This window comes from Pogona vitticeps, chromosome 2, assembly GCF_051106095.1.
Source record: "Pogona vitticeps strain Pit_001003342236 chromosome 2, PviZW2.1, whole genome shotgun sequence".
Lineage (NCBI taxonomy): Eukaryota > Metazoa > Chordata > Lepidosauria > Squamata > Agamidae > Pogona > Pogona vitticeps.
The window spans coordinates 266,352,208-266,374,884 of NC_135784.1; the positions used below are offsets into that span (position 1 = coordinate 266,352,208).

The 22,677-nt window shown below is 39.2% G+C and overlaps 1 protein-coding gene across 18 annotated transcripts in view; it reads left to right on the top strand.

Annotated features, from left to right (window-relative positions):
* Window positions 1-22,677, top strand: part of MCTP1 (multiple C2 and transmembrane domain containing 1) — a 247,541-nt gene that overhangs the window by 58,000 nt on the left and 166,864 nt on the right. For 12 of the 18 annotated variants that reach the window (XM_072992519.2, XM_072992521.2, XM_072992524.2 and 9 more), the window contains exon 2: window positions 11,638-11,752. In XM_072992519.2, coding sequence (XP_072848620.2) covers window positions 11,638-11,752 — 115 coding nt within the window. Of the gene's footprint in view, window positions 1-5,094; window positions 5,303-8,845; window positions 10,067-11,637; window positions 11,753-22,677 lie in introns of those variants that run through there. The other 6 variants (XM_078386298.1, XM_078386299.1, XM_072992528.2 and 3 more) reach the window with 4 other exon arrangements.

The window sequence follows — 22,677 nt, forward strand, 5'->3', positions numbered from 1 at the left end:
AGTTCTGCTTTGTGTTGGGGAAAAAGGAGGAACCTGAGGTTTTTTGGGATCTTGTGAGTTAGTGCTTAGGTGGCGGAGGCATTTTGAGGTTTGTACTGTATTCCTGAGTGGCTGAAGAACAGGACATATGTTAAATATAAGCTTATTTGGATTGGTGTCTTCGTTCTGCTCACATTTTTAGGCTTTCTTCTTTAGTGCCTCATTACAATTCTTGATGTTCTTTCAGACTGTTGTCTCTTTGCAGTGTGCTTTATACACAGTCTTTCCTTCTGTACTAAAAGCAGCCTGATATTGTTAATCAGCAAGCTCTGTTGATGCTGATATGGCTGATGAAAATCAAGATACAGCATTGTTCATTTAATGGATGGCCAGGCCACGAGTTCATCAATAGGAAGGAAATGTTTCTTGCATTCTTGAAGAAGCAGCCTGTCCACACTGTACAGAGATTCAACTTTCCTTCTCTTTTTCTCTCTCTCTTTTTCATTCTTTCCCCCCTCTATCACTAGATAGTGGTACTGTATATTTTTGTTCTCATTTTTTTCCATTACAGGATCTGCTCCTGTGCACCCTAGTACTTTCTTGTTCTTTGCAGATCTGTGCACTTGATGGGTGATCACATATCCTGAAGAGGGAATTCTGCTGGTCTAACCCTTCATACCCCATGGACAGGTAGAAAACAAGGAAGGGAGGAGAGTGTTAAGTAGGTAGGAAGAGGGAGGGGCAGATAGGCAAAAGAGGAGTGAGACATCAAAAACAATACTAGATGTGTGTGGACAGGTGGTATTGGGATAACCCCTGGAATCTCAAAAATTCCAGCAACAAATACACTCCCTATGTGTGGATGCTAATATTGGGGTGATCTTGTCTGCAACAAAAAACACCACAATAACCCAGAAGAACTCCAGAATGACCGGAGGCAACACAACTGTGTTAATAAGCTTGGACAGTTATCTTTTCATGTGTCTCCTTTCTCTTCACTCATGTTTGTTATGTGGTTCAGCAGATGTCACAAAACCACTCTGAAAAGACTTTTGGACTTCATGTGTTCTATAGGATACACACGTGACATGAACCCAAGTTGTATGTCATTTGTGGGACTGTTTAATAAAATACTGCCCACTGTTTAATACAATTTATTGCATAGTAATTTGTCAACGTTTGGACAACATTCAGTTCATAGTACAGTGGGGTCTCGACTTACGAACGGCTCGACATACGAACGTTTCGACTTACGAACCGCTCTCATAGGAATATATGGACTCAACTTACAAACTTAGATTCGAGTTACGAACTCTTTTTTTCCTTTTTTTAAAAAGCTAAGTCATCTTATGTGAGTGTGTTTAGTCGTTTAGTCGTGTCCGACTCTTCGTGACCCCATGGACCAGAGCACGCCAGGCCCTCCTGTCTTCCACTGCCTCCCGGAGTTGTGTCAGGTTCATGTTGGTTGCTTCGCAGACACTGTCCAGCCATCTCATCCTCGGTCGTCCCCTTCTCCTCTTGCCATCACACCTTCCTAACATCAAGGTTTTTTCCAAGGACTCTTTTCTTCTCATGAGATGGCCAAAGTACTGGAGCCTCAGCTTCAGGATCTGTCCCTCAAGTGAGCATTCAGGACTTGCCATAGTTTGCTGTGGTCCACACAGTCAAAGGCTTTCGCATAGTCAATGAAGCAGAAGTAGATATTTTTCTGGAACTCTCTGGCTTTCTCCATAATCCAGCGCAAGTTAGCAATTTGGTCTCGAGTTCCTCTGCCTCTTCGGAATCCAGCTTGTACTTCTGGGAGTTCTCGGTCCACATACTGCTGAAGCCTACCTTGTAGGATTTTGAGCATAACCTTGCTAGCGTGTGAAATGAGTGCAATTGTACGGTAGTTGGAGCATTCTTTGGCACTGCCTTTCTTTGGGATTGGGATGTAGACTGATCTTTTCCAATCCTCTGGCCACTGTTGAGTTTTCCAAACTTGCTGGCATATTGAATGTAGCACCTTAACAGCATCATCTTTCAAGATTTTAAATAGTTCAACTGGAATGCCATCACCTCCACTGGCCTTGTTGTTAGCCAGGCTTTCTAAGGCCCACTTGACTTCGCTCTCCAGGATGTCTGGCTCAAGGTCAGCAACTACATTGTCTGGGTTGTCCGGGATATCCAAATCTTTCTGATATAATTCCTCTGTGTATTCTTGCCACCTCTTCTTGACGTCTTCTGCTTCTGTTAGGTCCCTCCCATTTTTGTCTTTTATCATGTTCATCTTTGCGCAAAATGTTCCTCTAATATGTCCAATTTTCCTGAACAGATCTCTGGTCTTTCCTTTTCTGTTATCTTCCTCTATTTCTTTGCATTGTTCATTTAAGAAGGCCCTCTTGTCTCTCCTTGCTATTCTTTGGAAGTCTGCATTCAAGTTTCTGTAACTTTCCCTATCTCCCTTGCATTTTGCTTCCCTTCTCCTCTCTGCTATTTCTAAGGCCTCGTTGGACAGCCACTTTGCTTTCTTGCATTTCCTTTTCTTTGGGATGGTTTTCGTTGCTGCCTCCTGGACAATGTTACGAGCCTCTATCCAAAGTTCTTCAGGCACTCTGTCCACCAAATCTAGTTCCTTAAATCTGTTCTTTACTTCCACTGTGTATTCATAAGGGATTTGGTTTAGATTATACCTGAGTGGCCCAGTGGTTTTTCCTAATCTCTTCAGTCTAAGCTTGAATTTTGCTATGAGAAGCTGATGATCAGAACCGCAGTCAGCTCCAGGTCTTGTTTTTGCTGACTGTATAGAGCTTCTCCATCTTTGGCTGCAGAGAATATAATCAATCTGACTTCGATATTGCCCATCTGGTGATTTCCATGTATAGAGTCGCCTCTTGTGTTGTTGGAAAAGAGTGTTTGTGATGACCAGCTTATTCTCTTGACAAAACTCTATTAGCCTTTGTCCTGCTTCGTTCTGAACTCCAAGGCCAAACTTCCCTGTTGTTCCTTTTATCTCTTGGCTCCCTACTTTAGCATTCCAGTCCCCTAGAATGAGAAGAACATCTTTCTTTGGTGTCAGTTCTAGAAGGTGTTGTAAATCTTCATAGAATTGTTCAATTTCAGTCTCCTTAGCAATGCTGGTTGGTGCATAAACTTGGATTATTGTGATGTTGAATGGTCTGCCTTGGATTCGTATTGACATCATTCTATCATTTTTGAGATTGTATCCCATTACAGCTTTTCCCACTCTTTTGTTGACTATGAGGGCTACTCCATTCCTTCTACGGGATTCTTGCCCACAATAGTAGATATGATAATCATCTGAGCTGAATTCGCCCATTCCTGTCCATTTTAGTTCACTGATGCCCAGGATGTCGATGTTTATTCTTGTCATCTCCTGTTTGACCACCTCCAGCTTCCCAACGTTCATAGATCTTACATTCCAGGTTCCTATGCAGTATTTTTCTTTGCAGCATTGGATTTTCCTTTCACTTCCAGGCACGTCCACAGCTGAGCGTCCTTTCGGCTTTGGCCCAACCACTTCATTAGCCCTGGAGCTACTTGTACTTGTCCTCCACTCTTCCTCAGTAGCATGTTGGACGCCTTCCAACCTTCCAGCGTCATATCTTTTAGCCTTTTGTTTCTGATCATGGGGCGTTCTTGGCAAAGATACTGGAGTGGCTTGCCATTTCCTACTTCAGGTGGATTGCGTTTAGTCGGAACTCTCCACTATGTCCTGTCCGTCTTGGGTGTCCCTGCACGGCATAGCCCATAGCTTCTCTGAGTTACTCAAGCCCCTTCGCCATGACAAGGCAGCAATCCATGAAGGAGAAGTCATCTTAGGTTAGAAGGAAAAAAGAAAAAATATCCCCCTCTAGTGGCAGAAGGTGGAATAGCAGCTTCCCATTAGTTTCTATGGACGAAAAGAGCAGATACGGATTAAATGGTTTTAAATGCATTCCTATGGGAAATGCAGATTCGACCTAAGAACTCTTCGACCTGAGAACTGCCTTCCAATACGGATTAAGTTCTTAAATTGAGACCCCACTGTAGAAGAACAGAGACCAAGTGGAGTGGATGTGTGGTGCAGTTCCAATATGCTGTTTGTGGTGTTCTGGGAACTTAGTTCCAAAATAGGTATCTCCCCACCCACCCACTTCTGCTCTAATCTGACAAGTGTCACAAAGGTGGAAGCACAGAAAATGACCTCAGTGGAAAGGAAAGTGATATTACTTGACCTTGTATTTGTGGCACTTGGCCATTTTTGTGCCTGGACCTGATGTTTTGATAGAAGATAAGATTCACATTGCCTTTAGTTGTGAATCACACATCCAGTATTTCACATATCCCTAAATAACTTTATAACTGCATTATAATTTTTATATTTTTGTTATGTAGAACAATGCACAGTCAAAACAGAGATCTGTTTGCCAACCTGGATTCAGAAAAAGAAATACTCCGGCTATGTGTAACTTTGAATGTTAAATTCATTTAAATTGTAGCACCATTGTAACCATAGGAATAAAATGAAGTATGTTTCTGCTGTCATGATCATGAATACATTTACTTGTAAATGCAAGAGATTAGCAAAATCAATATCCAGGGGTGGGGGTGGTTTTTAAAACATTTTTAAACACACTTTGCAGATATTTTGTCTGCAATTATCAAATTTAAGTATCAACCTCATTATGTCCATTGCTGCTAAATAGATCACAACTGCAAAGTTAAGCACAATAGAAAAGTGATGATTTTTCCAAGATATTTTGAATTCTAGGATGAATTAGTGTTTTTTCCCCAACTGTTTATATCAGCATTTGTTAAAATGAAATCATTATTTTCAACTACCATTAACACTGAGGAGGTCCTTGAGAATGTGTACAAGAAGTGGGATGTTTTTGTGTGTGGTCTTCTTGAGTTACAACTAGATCATGGTGATGTGAGTTTTAAGAAATATATTTTTTTAGAAATCTGCATTTACACTCAGTTTTAGAATACCCTATGTGGCAATTTTCTCTTTCATTTTCTTTGCTTGGAGATGCTAAAAGATGTAGTACAGTGAGATAAGGGATTAGTTGAGTGAGTCATATCCTTTTAAAACTGTGAAGCAACGGTATTCACACACTCTTTGGTTTCCTCTTACAGTCACTCCCCGTAGCTGCAATTCAGAGCAGCGAGCAATGTGCTAAGAAGCCCTTGCCATTAGTTGGATATAAAAAGTGCCGTTGGTTGGTAGTCCTCTTATATGACTGATTTTGAATGCTGATGGATATATATGAAACCAAAGATTAGTACTTGCTTCTCCAAACTGAAAACAAGGCAAATGCTGACATTTGGCCCCAATCAGGTAATCTTCCTCCCTCCATCCTCCCTCCCTCCCTCCCTCTCTCTCCACCCCCACTGTCTTTCTCCCCTCCAACCCAAGTTTTACGTGATCTCAACAACTTTGACCCAAGACTGTAAATTTGTAGAATAATTTAACATGATGTATATATTCTTGATTTTATCTAAGTAGAGAGGGATTTCACCTTAAAGACTATGCATTTGTGAAATACATCTGAGCTGCAGATTAATACATTCCTGGTCATCAAGTCTGTAAAGGGACCTTATGCAGCACCTGTCTTCTATATGTTATGCATTGTTTAATGTACTGTATAGGATAAGATGTATAGATGGAATATTAATTTAAATTCCTTTACTGGAAGTTGTAAGAATTCTTGTACAGCTGTAATGATAAAAGTTGTAAAAGTGTTACTCTTTCTCGGTTCAGAGAATCTGAGTTCAATATACTGGACATAATTTTTAAATGAATCAGGACTGCTGTTTGTATACAGATGTGCCTGGGATTATATCCCTTTGAATTTAATGGAGCTTTCTCTGAGTTGTTATAACAAGATTGCACTGTGTCTATATACAAAGTTAATGGTAGATATATGCATTTAAGATTATAAACCAACAAAGGACTTCTGATAAACACTGCAACAAAACAAACTTCTGTTATTACATTGGTTGTCCCAAGTCAAAATATGTAATGCTACTGTGGTATATACAAATTTGTTTCTATAATTAGCAGTGTGGGAGTTCATGTTGTTTTAGGATTATGCAAACATAGTTGCTGGATGTTTTCAGAATGTTACTGGCGTGACTGCTGGAACTATGGCTGAAGTTTTTGTTTTGTGAATTTAGAATAGCTTTGCTAGAAGCCAGGTCTTTTGCTGAAAACATGCTTACAAAAACAGACATGACTTAGAGTAAATTTGGAGGATGTGGACAGAAAGAAAGAGAAAGAGAGAGAGAGAGAGAAGGTCTTTAAAATGTTTTAAGATTTATTTATAGATTTAGCACTAAGTAATCATCTTTTTCTAGACGCTGGAAGAGATTTATCAGTCGTGAACTACTGCTTTTACCAAAGCAAAAGAAAACAGTTCCAAACAACTGGCCAATGGAGAACATTTTGGACAAATTTTATAATTTTTTCAGTAATCTAGGAACTCATATTTTAAATAGTGGGAACTGAATTATCTCATGAGATATGAATAATGAGATTTAAACAATAGAATATGTAATAGATAGTAGAAGATGTAATAAAATATATTTGTTTTATTTTTCCCCCTTTGTGTTAATGATTATGACATTCTTGGACACTTTGTTATATAAGAGTACTGCAGAAGTCCTAAATATCTCAGTCCGCAAAACTGTCAGAAACAATTAAGTTCTTGGAACTCCTCTCTTAAGGAAGCACCCAGTTCAAAGATTTTAAGTAGATAATTATTTAAATTTAGTATAAGATTTCTATATAGAATTTGCCAATGCTTTTCTGAGGTAATCTGATTTTATAATCTTTTCAAGATGAGTAATCTGAGTTTGATTCCTTGGTAATATCTGGCTTTCATGCAGTTTACTGGGATGTTAATGGTGTTAGGTTCTAATGCCTATCTGAATCCTCTTGTTTTGGCCCAATAGGAAAAAAAATAAAATTTATTTATTTATTTATTTATTTATTTATTTATTTATTTATTTATTTATTTATATCCCGCCTATCTAATCAATTAAGATTACTCTAGGCGGCTATGAGGATACTAACTGCTGAATCTGGAGTCTGCTTGTAGATAGTTTGTAATTATTGCATCTGAATATGGGCCTCCTCATAGATAACTGCAGTAGTGCAGGAGTTGTCTTTGAATTGCTTTGTTTTACCCCACTGGGAAAGCGTGGATGGGAATAGTAATTCAGACACTGTTTTCACCTACCCAAGAGGATGTGGGTACAGCCCAGTTGAATTGCTTTTGCACCCACAGATCCACTAGTTTCTAAACAACACTGCGATGTGGGATAAAGCCACAGAAAATGTACCGTATTTGGTTTCTGTCATAGAATTGTTGCATGATGGAGCTGGAATGGGCCAATCCGTTGTTAAAGTATATCTCACAGTAGTAGTATTTTTTATTATGGTCAAAGACCAGTAAAACCAAATCAATATAAAATAGATACGTACATATAATTATTGTTTAGTAAAGTCGAGCAGGGTAATAAAATTCCATTAAAACATGATAAAACAACTCCTTCTTTCCAATTAATAACATAAAAGTATAAAGTATATCTCACAGATAGCTGTCTACCTTTCTCTTGAATGTCTCCATTGTAGGGGAGTTCCTTCCTGCCTGTCAGGATTTGGGCTGAAATTTCAAATTCTGTATTGTTGCACAAAGGGCAGTACAGTGGTGCCTCGCTTAACGAGCGCACCGTTTAACGAAGAATCCGTATAGCGATCCCTTTTTGGGAATCGCTATACGGATCTGCCCCAATCGCCGCACTCGCTTTGCGACGATTGGGGCTCCGGTGGCCATTTTGGAGCCGCCGAACAGCTGATCGGCGGCTCCAAAATGGCCGCCGGATGACCTGAAATGGCCCCTATCAGTGTTTTCGCGCCCTCCGCTTGCTTACGGAGGTCGCGAAAACGCTGCGGGGGGGCATTTCGGGTCATCCGCGGCCATTAAAATGTGCTAGGGAAGGAATGTGGTACACAGCCACAAATATTTGCACAGTATGAAGCACTAGTGCAAATGTGCTAATAGAAGTATGTGCTACAAAACAAAACGCAATTAGACTTTGTTAGCTCACCGTTTTCTCCTTTGGAGCGAGACCATGGTAGATTTAACTCAATCTGGGTAAATGCATTAAAGTAAATGCAAAAGCAAACTAGATGAAAATTCTTTGGTAGAGCAGAGCAAAAACATGGGTTGCATTTTGGTTCCAATAGCTGAACTCCTGTTGCCAGAAGTTAAACTACAGAAATCAATTCTAAGTCCTGAGGTTCCCATGGGATTCCTTTCATCATGGGATAGCAGTTAGGGGTGCTAGATTGGTAGAGTGCTAAAGATCAACACTGAGATAATTTTATTGGCAGTTGCAATTTTAGGAAGTTAAAAACCTGCCAATCACATGCCCCCCATGACTTCCTCACAACAAAATGAATTCCATAAGAGCTGCAGGCCATCAGATGTGGGGATTAGAATTTTTTTTATTGCAGTGGCTAATGACCTCATCATTCTTATGCATACAGGACAGGATTCCCACCAGTATTTTTTCAGTTTATTGGCACAACTGTGCATCAAGCTGGAATGTATTTTGCAGAACTATTCAGACTTTCTTTTGCTTTCTCTTCATAATTTAAACAAACAAGTAAACTTATGATGTTGATTAAAACACTGATAAGCGTGTTACAATTGCAATTTTTATGTATTGTTGGGAGACCTCTATGGGTTTTGAAGCAGGATGGGATAACCATATCTTCTTTTGAAAAAAGGCCTTTTGAGAAAACAGGCTCACATTGATTAAAATTATTTAAAAGTGGCAGATCATACTCCTCAGGGCAGTAGTTGTAATGGGGAGGGGACATTTCTTCCCTTCCCTTGTTTTAGGATACCTCTCCAAAGGATGGAGGAGAGTAAAAATGGCCTGTGAGCCGCAGACTTTGTCTGCCTTTGTTCTACAATCAGATTTGTGTTTATTCATGCTGAACTGCTGCTGAGAATGTTGAGATTTAAACAGCACCTGATGTTGTGGTGTTGCGATTTGACAAAGTTTTAATGAAAGTTCAGCTGTTAATATGGATTGTGCTTTTGGGGCCTTGAAGGCCAGGAGTTTCATTATATAATATTGACAAGGTTTGTGTGGTTATAAGAGGATTGCAGTGCCTCTTTTGCTTCTTTTTCAGTTTCCTGTGAAATATAGGACCTTGAATCTTATGGCTGCTACCTATTATTGTTCTGTTATTTTGCTTCCACAGAAGAGCTTATCAAGCCATTTGATAAATTGCATATTGTGATTTTTGTAGAAAACAACTGAAAAGAGTAGCAGGATGCAATACAGATTTAATGAGGATCAGGACACATTAGAAGAGAAAACGTCCTATGTGTGAATATTCAGAGGCTAGAAAGAACAAGGAATGTCACAATAAACAGAGGTCTAATTTTTCCCTCGTGATATTCAGGGCGTCTGGAACAGACTTCCGACAATGAAATTTATAGCAGTTGTAAGGAATTGTTGCATAAACTTTATATATAAAAAGCTGTTAGTGAGCTGTGGGCAGGGGCGTTGGTAGCATTGTCATTCATTTACCACAGCTCTGTGCAGAATAAAATTTCATTCCGCCTGAAGCAGAGCTCAAAGAAACCTCATTACAAAGTTTGACAATCTTTTATATAGTAGTAGAAAAATGTACCTTTCTAACCTGTACCTCCATTTAATTCTAAACAAGGAGTAGGGGTCAGAACTCCCTTGTGGAAAACTTATGATACACGTTATGGATATACTGTATTTCAGAATGAAAGTTGTTCTTTAAATCAGCTTTATGCACAGAATTTAAAAAGTACAAAATTGAGTGATTATTCCTTTCTTAGGCAGATTGACAATAACAGCCAGAAATGATAGTTGAGATAATTTTATTTTAAGAGAGAGCTGAAAATCCGTAGTGGAATGAAACCTTAGTTGGAGCTTTGGAAGAATGGCCACCCTTTCCCACTTCTGGATATCAAGGTGTTGGTGTGGAAGTGGGGGCAGGAAAGGAACAAATCTGCTCATTCAGAGAACTGAGAGCAAAGTGAACAAGGTGGGAATTTGTTGAAGTAACTTTGAGGGCTTGAAGCCCTTTCTGGAATTCTGTTTTGAGATACTTGATCTGCTGCCTTGTAGAGGTATCTGCTATTCTCCCCCCCCCATTTTTGCTTTTTAAAATATTTGTACTTAAAATAAGTATTGCAAAAAAATAGCACAATCCTCTACAACAATCCTTCCCAACCTTGGGTCCCCAGATGTTCTTGGACTACAACTCCCAGAAACTCTGGCCAGTGCAACCAGAGGTGAAAGCTTCAGGGCATTTTAGTCCAAGAACACTTGGAAACCCAAGTTTGGGAGCCACTGCTCCAGAAGTTGGATTCTTCAGCACCCCCACTGAAATATTTTGTGACTCAAGAAAACATAGATTGCAATTGGTAAATAAATGCTGATATGGGGGTGGGGTTGGGTGGGAAAGTATTCCTAACACTGATACAGTAATTGCAGTTCATATTTGTAGGATCAAAGCCTGTGGCAGTTTTTATATTTTGTATCTCATTTCTGTATTTGGTTACAAAAGAGATAAATAAGAGTATAGCAGGTGTGGGGAGTGGAGTGCCTGTTGGGGGTGGGAGGTCTGTCTTCATGGCCTAGTCTGGCTCAGGCCACGTTGTCACGTTCCCAGGGGTTTCAAGAGCAAAGTCCGATAAGCCAGTCCAATATCAGAAGTTCAGAGGATGCAGAGCCGATACCAAAATGCCAAAGCCAAATCGCAAACCGTAAGCCGAGGTCAGGGTCCAAAGCTAAATCACAAACCATAAGCCAAGGTCAGGGTCCAAAGCCAAATCACACAACATAGTCCGGGGTCAGAGTCCAAAGCCAAGGGTCCAGAGAACAAGGTTCAAGGTAGTGAGGAGTGTGGATGCAAGCCAGAGATTTGACTTGTTGCTTCCGCAAGCTTCCCAACCATCTGGGAGCTGATTATATAGCAAAACAGTCATTGAACTGCTGGAAGCCTTTCATCCTGTCAGAACTCAGGACTAGCTGACCTGATGTTTCTGCGGGCAGCATTCAAACAAACCTCTGACTTTTGTGTCATAAGTCTTTGTCAAAGTCTAGCCCTCACCCTGGCTACTGGGGGAGGAGAATCTGGTGGCAATTCAGCTGTCTGTGCTTCTAATCGCCCAGCATTTTCCTCAGCTGTGGTTAACCCCTCAGGTTCCAGATCTTCGGCAGAACTCATGACACACGGACTGGTGCTGGGTCATATACCGGGGGTTGATGATCTCTGCTATATACAACATACAAGGGGGTGGGACAAAGGCCACAAGATGGCGCTCTTGTATGTTGTATATAGGGCTGCAACAAACCTCAGATATTGATCCTGCAGATATACAGATGGTCCTACTATAGAACAAAATTACAACTTAAGAGCTTCATTGGAATACATTCCTTGAATACTCTTTGCTTGGAGTTCAGAAGAGGGTTATCAATGTGAATTTGTCATCTTGCTGCCTTAGTGGCAAGGATATTTAACTTCAGTCTGTGAAAAGGCAGACTGTCTGATTTCTGAGCGTATGTTAAAGATTTTAATCTTTATTATGTATTTTCATTTTTGCTTTTTAGAGAACAAATACTGCTGGAACAAGTAATGCAGAATTACCCCAGGTTGATCCCGGAATGTACCAGCTAGACGTTACATTAAAAAGAGGTCATAACTTAGCGGCTCGAGATAGGAGAGGTAAGAAAAATGCTGACAAAAATATTCTGTTTTTATAAACTATTGGAAGTGCTTTTTTTCTTTACAACTTATATATAGTATCTTTTGCAATATTGCACTTTATGCATTCTATTTGTACAAAGTTTTTCAGGATCAATTTTAGTCTGAATTGTGATTTCTAGTTGTATTCACTATACTAGACTGAAAATAATTTTAAGAATTAAGTTGGGAATTTGTCTCTAAATGTTACATAATATGCAGTTAGTGATTGATTAAAATCTAGTACAAAATGTTGGCAAGCTTGTATTAATTGAGTGGAAGTTCAAAAAACGGGGGACTTTGCAACTTAAGCAATAAAGATTGGCTGAAAAGAACATTCAGTTCAATTTGTAGATTGCATATTTGCCACTCAAGTAAATATCTTCTGTCTGCATAGATATATTGTGGCTCGTTAGTGGTATTTAATTAATTGATTACATATTGGTAAGCTGATTCTGGCTTATGGTGATCTTTTCCAGAATTCTCTATGTATAGAATACTCAGATTTGATTTGTGATTCCCTTTATCTGAGGGAGCTCTAGGGCTGTGTAACTTGCCCAAGACGACACAGACTGGCTCTTGAATGTCACAGTGGGACATTCAACTCCTAACTAGAAAGTGCTCCAATTCTGAGCTATCCAGCCAACAACTGGGAAAGGAGGAGATCTGTCTTATTTTCAGTCAGGAAATGCAGTCTATTCTTTCTTTGCTTAGTCCATGAAAATTTTTGACTATAAGTTGCATGTTGTGGTATATAAAGTAGTGACCCACTGTATTTTCTTTCCGTTTCGAAACACTGAAAATATATCCAACTATTTATGAAATGTTTAAAATTAAAATCACAGATTATTTTTATTTAACTTTTATAATTACATCCAGAGTTGAGTTAAACATAAAGCAAAACAAATCATAAATATAGTGAGAAACAAAGACAGTATATAATCAATAAAACAACCATGAATGCTGTTTTCATGGTTATTCATTCATTCAAAACGTTTATTCTGGTTGGAACTAACAACTGGATTTGGTACAAAGAATCTAGTGGCACCTTTAGGGTGAACAGATTTATTATAGTCCAGGTTTTCTTGGTCCATAGCCTACTTCCTTGCACATGAGAAGTGTTAGAAATTTAAAGTTCCGGGTTTAACCTGTAAACCCCTAAATGGCTTGGATCTAAGCTGTCTAAAAGACCACCTCTCCCTCCGTGAGCCTACCTGGCATTAAGATCATAAGGGTTGGCCTTTCTCTTTGTCCCACCATCCTTGCAGGTGTGTTTGGTGGAAACATGGGTGAGAGTCTTATCTGTTGCGTCTCCCACAGTCTGGAAACCCCTCCCACAGCGGCCTAGACAGACTGCATCTTTGCTATTCCTTTCTAAGCTGATTAAAACCTTTTAAACAGGTGTTCCTTTAAATCAGTGGTCCCTAACCGTGGGCCTCCAGATGTTCTTGGCCTTCAACTCCTTGAAATCCTGGCCAGCAGAGGTGGTGATGAAGGTTTATGAGAGTTGTAATCCAAGAACATCTGGAAGCCCAAGGTTGGGGAACCACTGTTTTAAATGACTGGATGACAAAGGGGCTTTTGAAAAATAAACTAACCTTAGAACTGCAGAGCTGAAAGGGACCCTTTGGATAATCAAGTCCAGCCCCCGTCAAGGAAGCATGGTGGGGAATTGAACTCCCAACCTCTGAGACCTAAACTACTGAGATATCCAGCAGTTTAAGGGATCATTTTATTCTGTATTTTACTTGTGTTTTTAATCTTGCTCTTACCATGAGTTTTAATATATTTTTTAATACTTTTCTCGTATTGTAATAATTTATTACTGTTTTTAAACTTTGTATCTTTTAATACTGTCAGCTGCCTTAGCTCCTTTGAAAAAAAGGCAGCATGTAAATATTTTAACTAACTAAATAAATGAGGATGCTGCTCCTGAGCAGGAATTCATAGCAGATTTAATACAGTCAGACTCAGGTTGAATAGATACTGGGGAAAGTCTAGCTTCCTACAAAAAGTCATTGTCCTTTTTCAGATAGTGTACATACTTGTGCCAATTCTTTACCAGCTGGGAATGGGTCATACTCATTCTGGACCTTTTCTCCCCTTTTTGCATTTGATTCTGCAGTAGTCGTGGAACACAGCTATTTCTTGCATATGCATTCCCTGCCATTCTAGATTTATTTACACATATTTTAAATACGATGCCAACACAATAAATCTAGAACTTAAAAAATTACTTTGTTGGATGACAGTTTTGAGAATGTCCTAGCCAGAATGACTAGTGGGTGGGAGTTGCAGGAATTTTAATCTTCAGCCAAAAGCAGTTTCTCAAAGCTGAGGAAAATATACATACGCATATGTTCTGCCAACATTTCACTTTGTGCAAGTGATATTGACTCTGAGCCAGATTGTGTACTAGATTTTTAAGGGAGTTGTTTTCATATTCTTCTAATGTTCAGAATAATACATTCTCTCTTGAGGCATGTTTGTAGGGAAGTATGGATTCCCTTGGTTCATATTACCATGAAGTTAGCAATGCCTTACGATTGAGTACCTAAATGGAAGTGCTGTGAGAGATAGTATGGTAGTGTGGCAAGTTTGATAACTTGATATTTAATCACCTATTACATTTCACTCTGAGCACTCCTCTGAACATTGAAAAACCTATGCACCTTGTTTTGTATTTTACTTTATGCTCCCTGAATTTGTTATTAATTTGATCGTGATAGCTGTTGATTTTCTTGATGTCACAGCCATCCACCAACATTAGCTGTCATTATGTCAAGTTTTATATTAAGGACATCTTGGACAAAAGCTAGATAATCCCACTGGACTGGATTTCACTTGCTTCAGAGATGATGTTTTGGCGATTTAATGAGAAATAATTCAGTGTGATACTGTTGTCATCATAATAGGCTTAACGCACTCTAAATCACTTTTATCTGTATTGAAGCAATAATAGCTATCTCAAATTGCCTCTCTGTTGATACACATTGGTGGAAATTGAAAGCATCAGTATATGAATTCTGAAAGATAATCCTGAGATCTTTTTATTATTTATCATAAAACAGGTCATGCCAAACTGTCCAGTAAATAAAAGCATTTGTGTGTTCTGAAACTTTTATGATGATAGCAGCACTTGCAAGTAAGCTTTGGATCTGGGTCATAAAGTAAAGTAATGCAGCTTTATGAGGCAGAGAAGTTGTGTGGGAAGTAGGTTTGAGGTAAAATCAAAAATTAATCCTGGGTCCTCTTAGCCAAATTTATAGTTATGGAGTTGTGTCTTCCTGTGTCCTGCTTGTTAACAACATGTCTCCTAAACACTGTAGCCTAAATCCATATTTTACTTTTAGCTACAGTAGACGTACTACAGTAGACTCATGGAATCAGTTGCTGAATGGTGTGGATCCTGTTGGTTCAATGGGTCTGCTATGGCGAGGGCCGTCACATAGATTCACACTTACGTTTAGTACATTTATTTATATAACACTCTTGGTGTGAATGGTGATTTCTGGAGAATGTATGTGGTCACAGATCTCTGCCTCAGAGGGCCTACTTTTTAAAGGTTCAAGGTAAAGAATACAGAGGAGGGGAGGGTGGACTGAGAAGACATTGCCAAGTGAGTGGGATTTACACTTTGTCTGATTCTCACCAGGAGGTGATCGGACCACAGCAAAGGAAAGATGATAAAATCCCCAACTTTTGGATCTTTTCTTTCCTCTCCCAATGAGGAAATTAGGTCCACAGTATGTCTAACTACTGTACTTGCCTTGCCTTGCCGTCGTGTTGTCCTGAGGTGTAATGGTGGGGAAGATGGTAGCTGTGATGCTGGCAGAGAAGTGGGAACAAAGGAATATACAGAAGGATTGGTAGCCAGCTCATCAGAGTATTAGAAGGAGATGAAAAGATGAGAAAAGGAGTAACTTGTAGACATACATGGTTTTAGTTTTAATATTGAAGCAGTTGGCAAAGTTTAGGGCAAAGAGTGAGGTGAGGTGTTGAGGCAGGTTTTAGTAGAATGTGAGAGTTAGACAATAACCACTGAGGAGTGCTTATGGTCAAATTAGACATTACAGATCACCCAACATTAGAAGCTGAAAACTGTTAGTGTTCCAGGGATCCCTGATAGAGCAATCATACCTGCAAATGGAGTCCATGTGCAAACTGTGAGAGGTGTAAAAATCTCATCTTCTGAACTCCCGTTTTAAAGACAGGTTACCTGTAATGCATAGTTTGTTCTTTTGTGTGGCTCAAGGTGCAGTAGTGCCTTCTAGCTAAATACAAGAATGAGGAGGTGAAGGAAAGCATGCGTTATAGTAAACAGAGTTGTACAACTGTTTTGCTCTCTTTTGTAGCTGTTGTAGTTGTGTGCCATCAACTTGGAATTAACTTATAGTTACCCTAATAGGACTTCCAAAATAGGAGAGGTTTTACAAGTTCAGTTCCCCCATTGAGTTTCCATTGTCAGTTGGGCATTAGATCTCCTGAGTCCTATTCAGTAATTCTGTTCACTACATCACACTGGGTATCTTGCCATTAGCTGTATGCTCAATAGAGTGGAACATAACAAACACTGATGATAGGAATAACTCAATTCCCAAGGTGCCATTTGTTTATGTGCAACATTTTTATCCAGTCATTTTTCGAGGGAAACAGTGATGTCCTCTTCTTCAAGATTATTCTCCCAACAACCCTTTGAGGTAGGATAGACTGAAAGAGATTGATTAGTCCATTTTAGTCCAAGATTCTAATCATTACACAATGATTAATCAACATGACAATTTAATTCTAGTTTGTTGTTTTGACTTCTACCTTCCTATTTATGCCTTTTATGCCATTACAGAGTATTAAGCTTCAACTGAGCTGCCATGTTTTATTATGCAGTGCCTTTAAAGTTGCTTATGACTATCCTAGTGGATATCATTTTGGCTAAATTACTATCCTGCTGGTAATATGTGATATGGTGGTGTTAAAATACAAACTTGTTCCTGGATACCCATCAATTTCTGTCAAATGCAAACTGTAGCTTCCATCTCTTCTTGTGAACCAATTGTCAGTGGAAGTGAGGTTATATAATTGTGAAGAGCCCTGAATTTTGCTCAATGATTACCATTAAACTGAGTGACAATCGGAAATGATAGTCTTGAGAGGCATAAAATGTGGTTTATATTAAAATGGGTGTGAAACCTGAGAACCACAACAGTGCAGAAATAGGTTGAAGGAACTGCACCTGACACAGAAGAGATGATAGCACTTTACAAGCCTCCCATTAGAAGGAGAAGGTGGTTGCTAGTACATAATAAAAAGTTTTGTTCTTTGATAATTCAGTTGAAGAATGAACTATTGTAAAGTGCTATTAATAAATGCAGGCTGGCTGGACGGTAGAAGGTAGTTCCAGACTACAGTGGACCCTTGACTTACAGACGGCTTGACTTACAGACTTTTTGAGTTACAGACTTCTCTGGCCGCAAAATGTAGGTTTGACTTGCAGCCTGAGAATTGACTTACAGACCAGAAAAAAACCAAAATGGAACAAAAACGGCCTGTTACGGGATTAATCGGTTTTCAATGCACTGTAGGTCAATGGAGACTTGACCTACAGACTTTTTGACTTGAGAACCGCCTTCCAATATGGATTAAGTTCTCAAGTCAAGACCCCACTTGTATTAGCAAATTAAAACTTTGCTCATGCAAGTGCTAGACATATATCTATTTAAAACAGCATAATTTGCTTGTTCTAAGAAGTTATTTATGCAAGAGCTTACCTTCCTTTACAGAAACATATGCGGCCCATATGGTTGCTCAAAATATCTCTACTGGTCACCATATCCCTTCTCTTTGTGTTTGTGAGAAATGGCACATAAGGTAGTGTGGCATTTGCCCTGTGGCCCTTGTTTGTTTCACCAAACATAGAGCTCACAAAGATATCTCAACACACCTCTTTATCAACCTATATTTCCTATGAAAGACTGAGGTCCATTCAGTATGGAACTTTTAAACAGAAACAGGTTTATTGATTACAAGTTGTTTTAGGAATGGTTCTTAAGCACATTCTTAAAGTTACGCAAAGCTTCAGTACAGTGGTGCCTCGCATTGCGATGTTAATTCGTTCCAGCGAAATCGCTGTTGAACGAAAACATCGCAATGCAAAATAAAAAAGCCCATAGAAACGCATTAAAACGCGATTAACGCGTTCCTATGGGCTTAAAATTCACCGTTCAGCGAAGATCCTCCATAGCGCGGCCATTTCTGGTGCCTCTTAAGCGAGGAATCCATCCCAGAAAACAGCGGGCGGCCACGTTTTTCCCGGCAGCCATTTTGAAACCGCTGATCAGCTGTGCGAAAATGGTTGCTTTGTGATGATCGGTCATCGCAAAGCAAAAATACCCAACAGGGAACATCGCAAAGCAATTGCAAAAGTGATTGCAAAAAGTTAGTCGCAAAGCGATTTCATGGCTAAACGGAGCAATCGCTATGCGAGGCACCACTCTATTTTACTTTGACCTCTATCTTAATTAATACAGGTCACACTCTGACTAATCAAACACTCTCTCTGCCTCAAACCCCTAAACCCTTTTTCTCTTCTCTGTCTCTCTGACTGAACTCTCTAGATTCTGATTCTCCCATCCCTTCTACTTTCTTCTCTGGCTCTGCCTCTTGACAGCTCTCATTGGTACATGCAAATATACTGCTGAATATTCATACCAAGGGTGATCACTACAGGTAGCAGAATATTTTAAGGGAGAAAGAATAATCTAGGCTACTACAAAATGTGAGAGAGCAGAAAATATGCCTGTTGTGGGAGCAGTGATTAATGAAAACTCAAGAAGTTGGTTCATGCTTACTATGTTTCCCGAACAAAAAATTTAAACTTTTCTATTCACTATTTCCCCCTGAAGTTCATACAAGCTGTGATAATCATAGACTATTCTATAAAATTCCTTTAATAATTTCAGGTTCAGCTATGATGCATATTGCAGTCAGTGTGCTTACTTCTGTAAATGTTTCACAGTAATTGTTCTACAGTATTCACTACCAGGCCTGATCAGAGTTTGAATTGGCAGACTTAATGCTCACAGCATTGATCTCCTTTATGGAGAATTAGTGCAGGGAAAGTGCCCCAGAGAGAGAGATCACAGCTGTGATACAAGGATATCTGCAAGTAGGAGCTGACGGCCTTAGGAATGGACCTCAACAGATGGGAAACCCTGACATTTGAGTGCTCAGCCTGGAGGCAAGCAGTGCAGCATGGCTCTCCCAATTTAAAGAGACACTTGTTGAACAGGCCGAGGCAAAGAGGCAGTCCCGAAACCAACAAAATCAGGGAGCTGGACAGGGGACAGATTGTATTTGTCTTCAGTGTGGAAGGAATTGTCACTCTTTTTTTTTTTTAATTATTTTTAACAAGGAGATGACAAAAAGGAAAGGGGGAATTGAGGTTAATGGGGAAGAGGAGAAACAATAACATACTAACGTCCATTCTATACCTATTGCCATATCAAGATTCCAAGTTACTCTATTTACTCTTTTCTGCCTTCCAGGTTTAAGTTCTCATTTCAAGATATGCTATTCATGCGCTGCCTATTGATTCAATCCACTTGTAGAATAAGTCCCATCTTTCTGTTACGTTTTGTAAAGGACAGTCCTTCATCACTTCTGATAAAATGTCCATTTCCGCTGTTTCCCGTATCTTCTCTATGAAATCTTCTTGTTTTGGTACCGTCGGACTTTTCCAGTTTTTAGCAAAGAGAATTCTGGCTTCAGTAACTATGTATATAACTATATATTCCTTTGACTTATCTATGTTATCAGGTATCATACTCAATAAAAACAGTTCTGGGGTTAATGGCACCTTACAGAGCAATATTTGTTGCAGCATAGCATGTACTCTTTTCCAATACTGTTTCGCTACTCTACATGACCACCACATATGATAATAGCTTCCCACTTGTGCTTCACTTTTCCAGCACAGATTTGATACATCTGTATACATCTTCGACAATTTTTCTGGAGTCATATGCCACCTATAAAACATCTTGTATATATTCTCCTTAAAATTAACTGATCTTGTAAGCTTTATATTAGGTAAAGGTAAAGGTTCCCCTTGACAATTTTTGTCCAGTCGTGTTCGACTCTAGGGGGTGGTGCTCATCCCTGTTTCCAAGCCATAGAGCCAGCGTTTGTCCGAAGACAATCTTTCGTGGTCACATGGCCAGTGCAACTTAGACACGGAACACTGTTACCTTCCCACCGAGGTGGTCCCTATTTATCTACTTGCATTTGCATGCTTTCGAACCGCTAGGTTGGCAGGAGCTGGGACAAGCGACGGGCGCTCACTCCGTCGCATGGATTCGATCTTACGACTGCTTGGTCTTTTGACCCTGCAGCACAGGCTTCTGCGGTTTAGCCTGCAGCGCCACCACATCCCTAAGCTTTATATTACTTAGCCATATTTTCAACCATTGATCAGTATCAATATTATGCCCTATGTTTTGTGCCCACTTAGTCATACATTCTTTAACCATTTCATCTTGCATTTTAATTTCTAACAGATAGTTATACATTTTCTTAACAATTTTATCTTTTGGACCTAATAAAAGCTTATCAAACATCGTTTGTTCTGAGTAGAAACCTTCTATTTTGTCTTTTATATATCTAGATTCCAGCTGTGCTCTGGACCACCAGTCTATATAGATATTCTGTGACTCTAGCTCTTCTTTAGACCTTAATTCACCATCCTTTTTAAATAAATCTTGGTATATTAAAAGTTTTGCTTTTGTCATGAGATTAGATTGCGTAAAGGCCTCTATAGGTGACACCCATACAGGTGTTTTGTAGTAAATTTGTTGTATAATCTTTCTCCACATTCCCAATAGAGCTTTTCTTATCATATGTAAATTAAAATGCTTTTGCTCTTTATCCTTTTTATACCATAGATAAGCATGCCAGCCTAATTGTAAATTGTGTCCTTCCAAGTTAAGTAATCTATCATTTTCCAAACTTATCCATTCTTTTATCCAATCTAAAATACAGGATCTATAATACAGAACCCAATCTGGAAGACCAAAGCCACCCCTCTGTTTAGCATCTTGCATTGCCCTAATTTTAATTCTTGGTGTTTTTTTCCTTGCCATACAAATCTCATGATTATCTTATTACATTCTTAGAAAAAGGACTGTTTTAATATGATAGGAGTTGTCTGGAATAAGAATAGGATTTTTGGCAAGACGCTCATTTTAATCGTCGCAATCCTTCCCAACAACGATAATTGTAATTTATCCCATTTCTCCAAATTGTTCTGTATCTCCTTCATCAATTTCATATACAGTAATTATCTTTGAATAATGTACTCATCTTCTTTGTAACTTGTATCCCTAAATATCGAATTCTCTTTTCCTCTTGGAAGTTCATCTTCTCTATTAACTTCTGCCGTTCTTGTTCTCTTATATTTTTAGTAAGTATTTTTGTTTTCTTTTGGTTTATTCTCATTCCTGCCATGTCACCAAAGTTTTTTAACATTGCCATCAGGTCTTCTATTGAATGCACTGGGTCTTCCAGTATAATGACTAAGTCATCTGCAAAAGCCTGAAGTTTATAGTTTTGGCCTTTTACTTTCAATCCTTTCAATTCCTTTTTATCTCTAATTTGTTCTGTTAATATTTCTAGAGACAAGATAAATAGTAGTGGAGAGAGTGGACACCCCTGTCTAGTACCTTTCTGTATTTGTATTTCTTTCGGAATTGTCGATCTTGAATTGGCCTTGTCAGCCACACTAGAAGCTGTTCCAAGACTTTTATTCAGAGCACGTTACCATAGTCTCTCGAGACTGAAGAATGCCTACACAAGATAAATGCTCACAGTTCACTATGTTTGTCCTCTCACTCAAGTTTACAGCTGATACTTTTATTCATTCATTCTCTCTCTCTCTCTCTCTCTCTCTCTCTCTCTCTCTCTCTCTCAGACAACCATATTGTGGATAATGCAGAAAAATTATGAAACTCCCAAAAATTCATGGCAGGTGGTTGTTCCAGTCTTGCTTCTTAGATGGGAGTTAGAAAAAACACGGGGTGTATTGGAGGTGTGGTTTTCAAACCATACCCCAGGTAAATGTTGGTTGGCATTCAAACCATAAATCAGTCCCTCCACCTCATTCAACATGGGCACACACATGGGCACAAACATGCAACATAACTTCCAGTTCAAGTAAATATAAGACATGATCTCTGTTTTTTTATCTTGAAGAAAGGAGGGGCTCTATTAATTTACGACAGTAGTTCCTAACCTTGGATAACCCAGATGTTTTTGGACTGCAGTTTCCATAATTCCTGTCCTGCACAGCTGGTGGTGAAAGTTTCTGGGAACTGCAGTCCAAGAACACCTGGATTACCCAAAATTTGGAACCACAGATTGAGAGCAAAGCTCACTAAACTCGCCAAGACTTTTATTCCCTAGGTATGGCTCAACTGAACTAAATTAATAAATATTATATCACTCTGTATAGGACTGCACTTCAAATCTGCTGCGTGCAGATGTTTATGCTATCAGAGTTCTTTCATTCTTCTATATTGTGACATAGGCCCCCTGGTATGTCCACACACACGTGGACACATTTCTGCAAGCCCCACAAATACCCAGCTAAACTCCAGCTAAGAACTGGAAACATGTCTACTGGCAGTTGCTGCCCCTGTAATAAGCCAATTATATAAAACAGGAAAAGCATAAATCAAAGTAAAGTTTTTAAAAAATAACATAAATTAAGAAAACTAGCAAGCCTTTTCAGCTTACTTGGGGGGGGGCTGCTGTTAGATGTACACAAGTTTTTGAGCTCATATGGAGTACAAATCTCACCAACATAATAATGGATTGAAACTCGAGGCACAGGGTCCAACTGTATTCTTCCTTTTAAC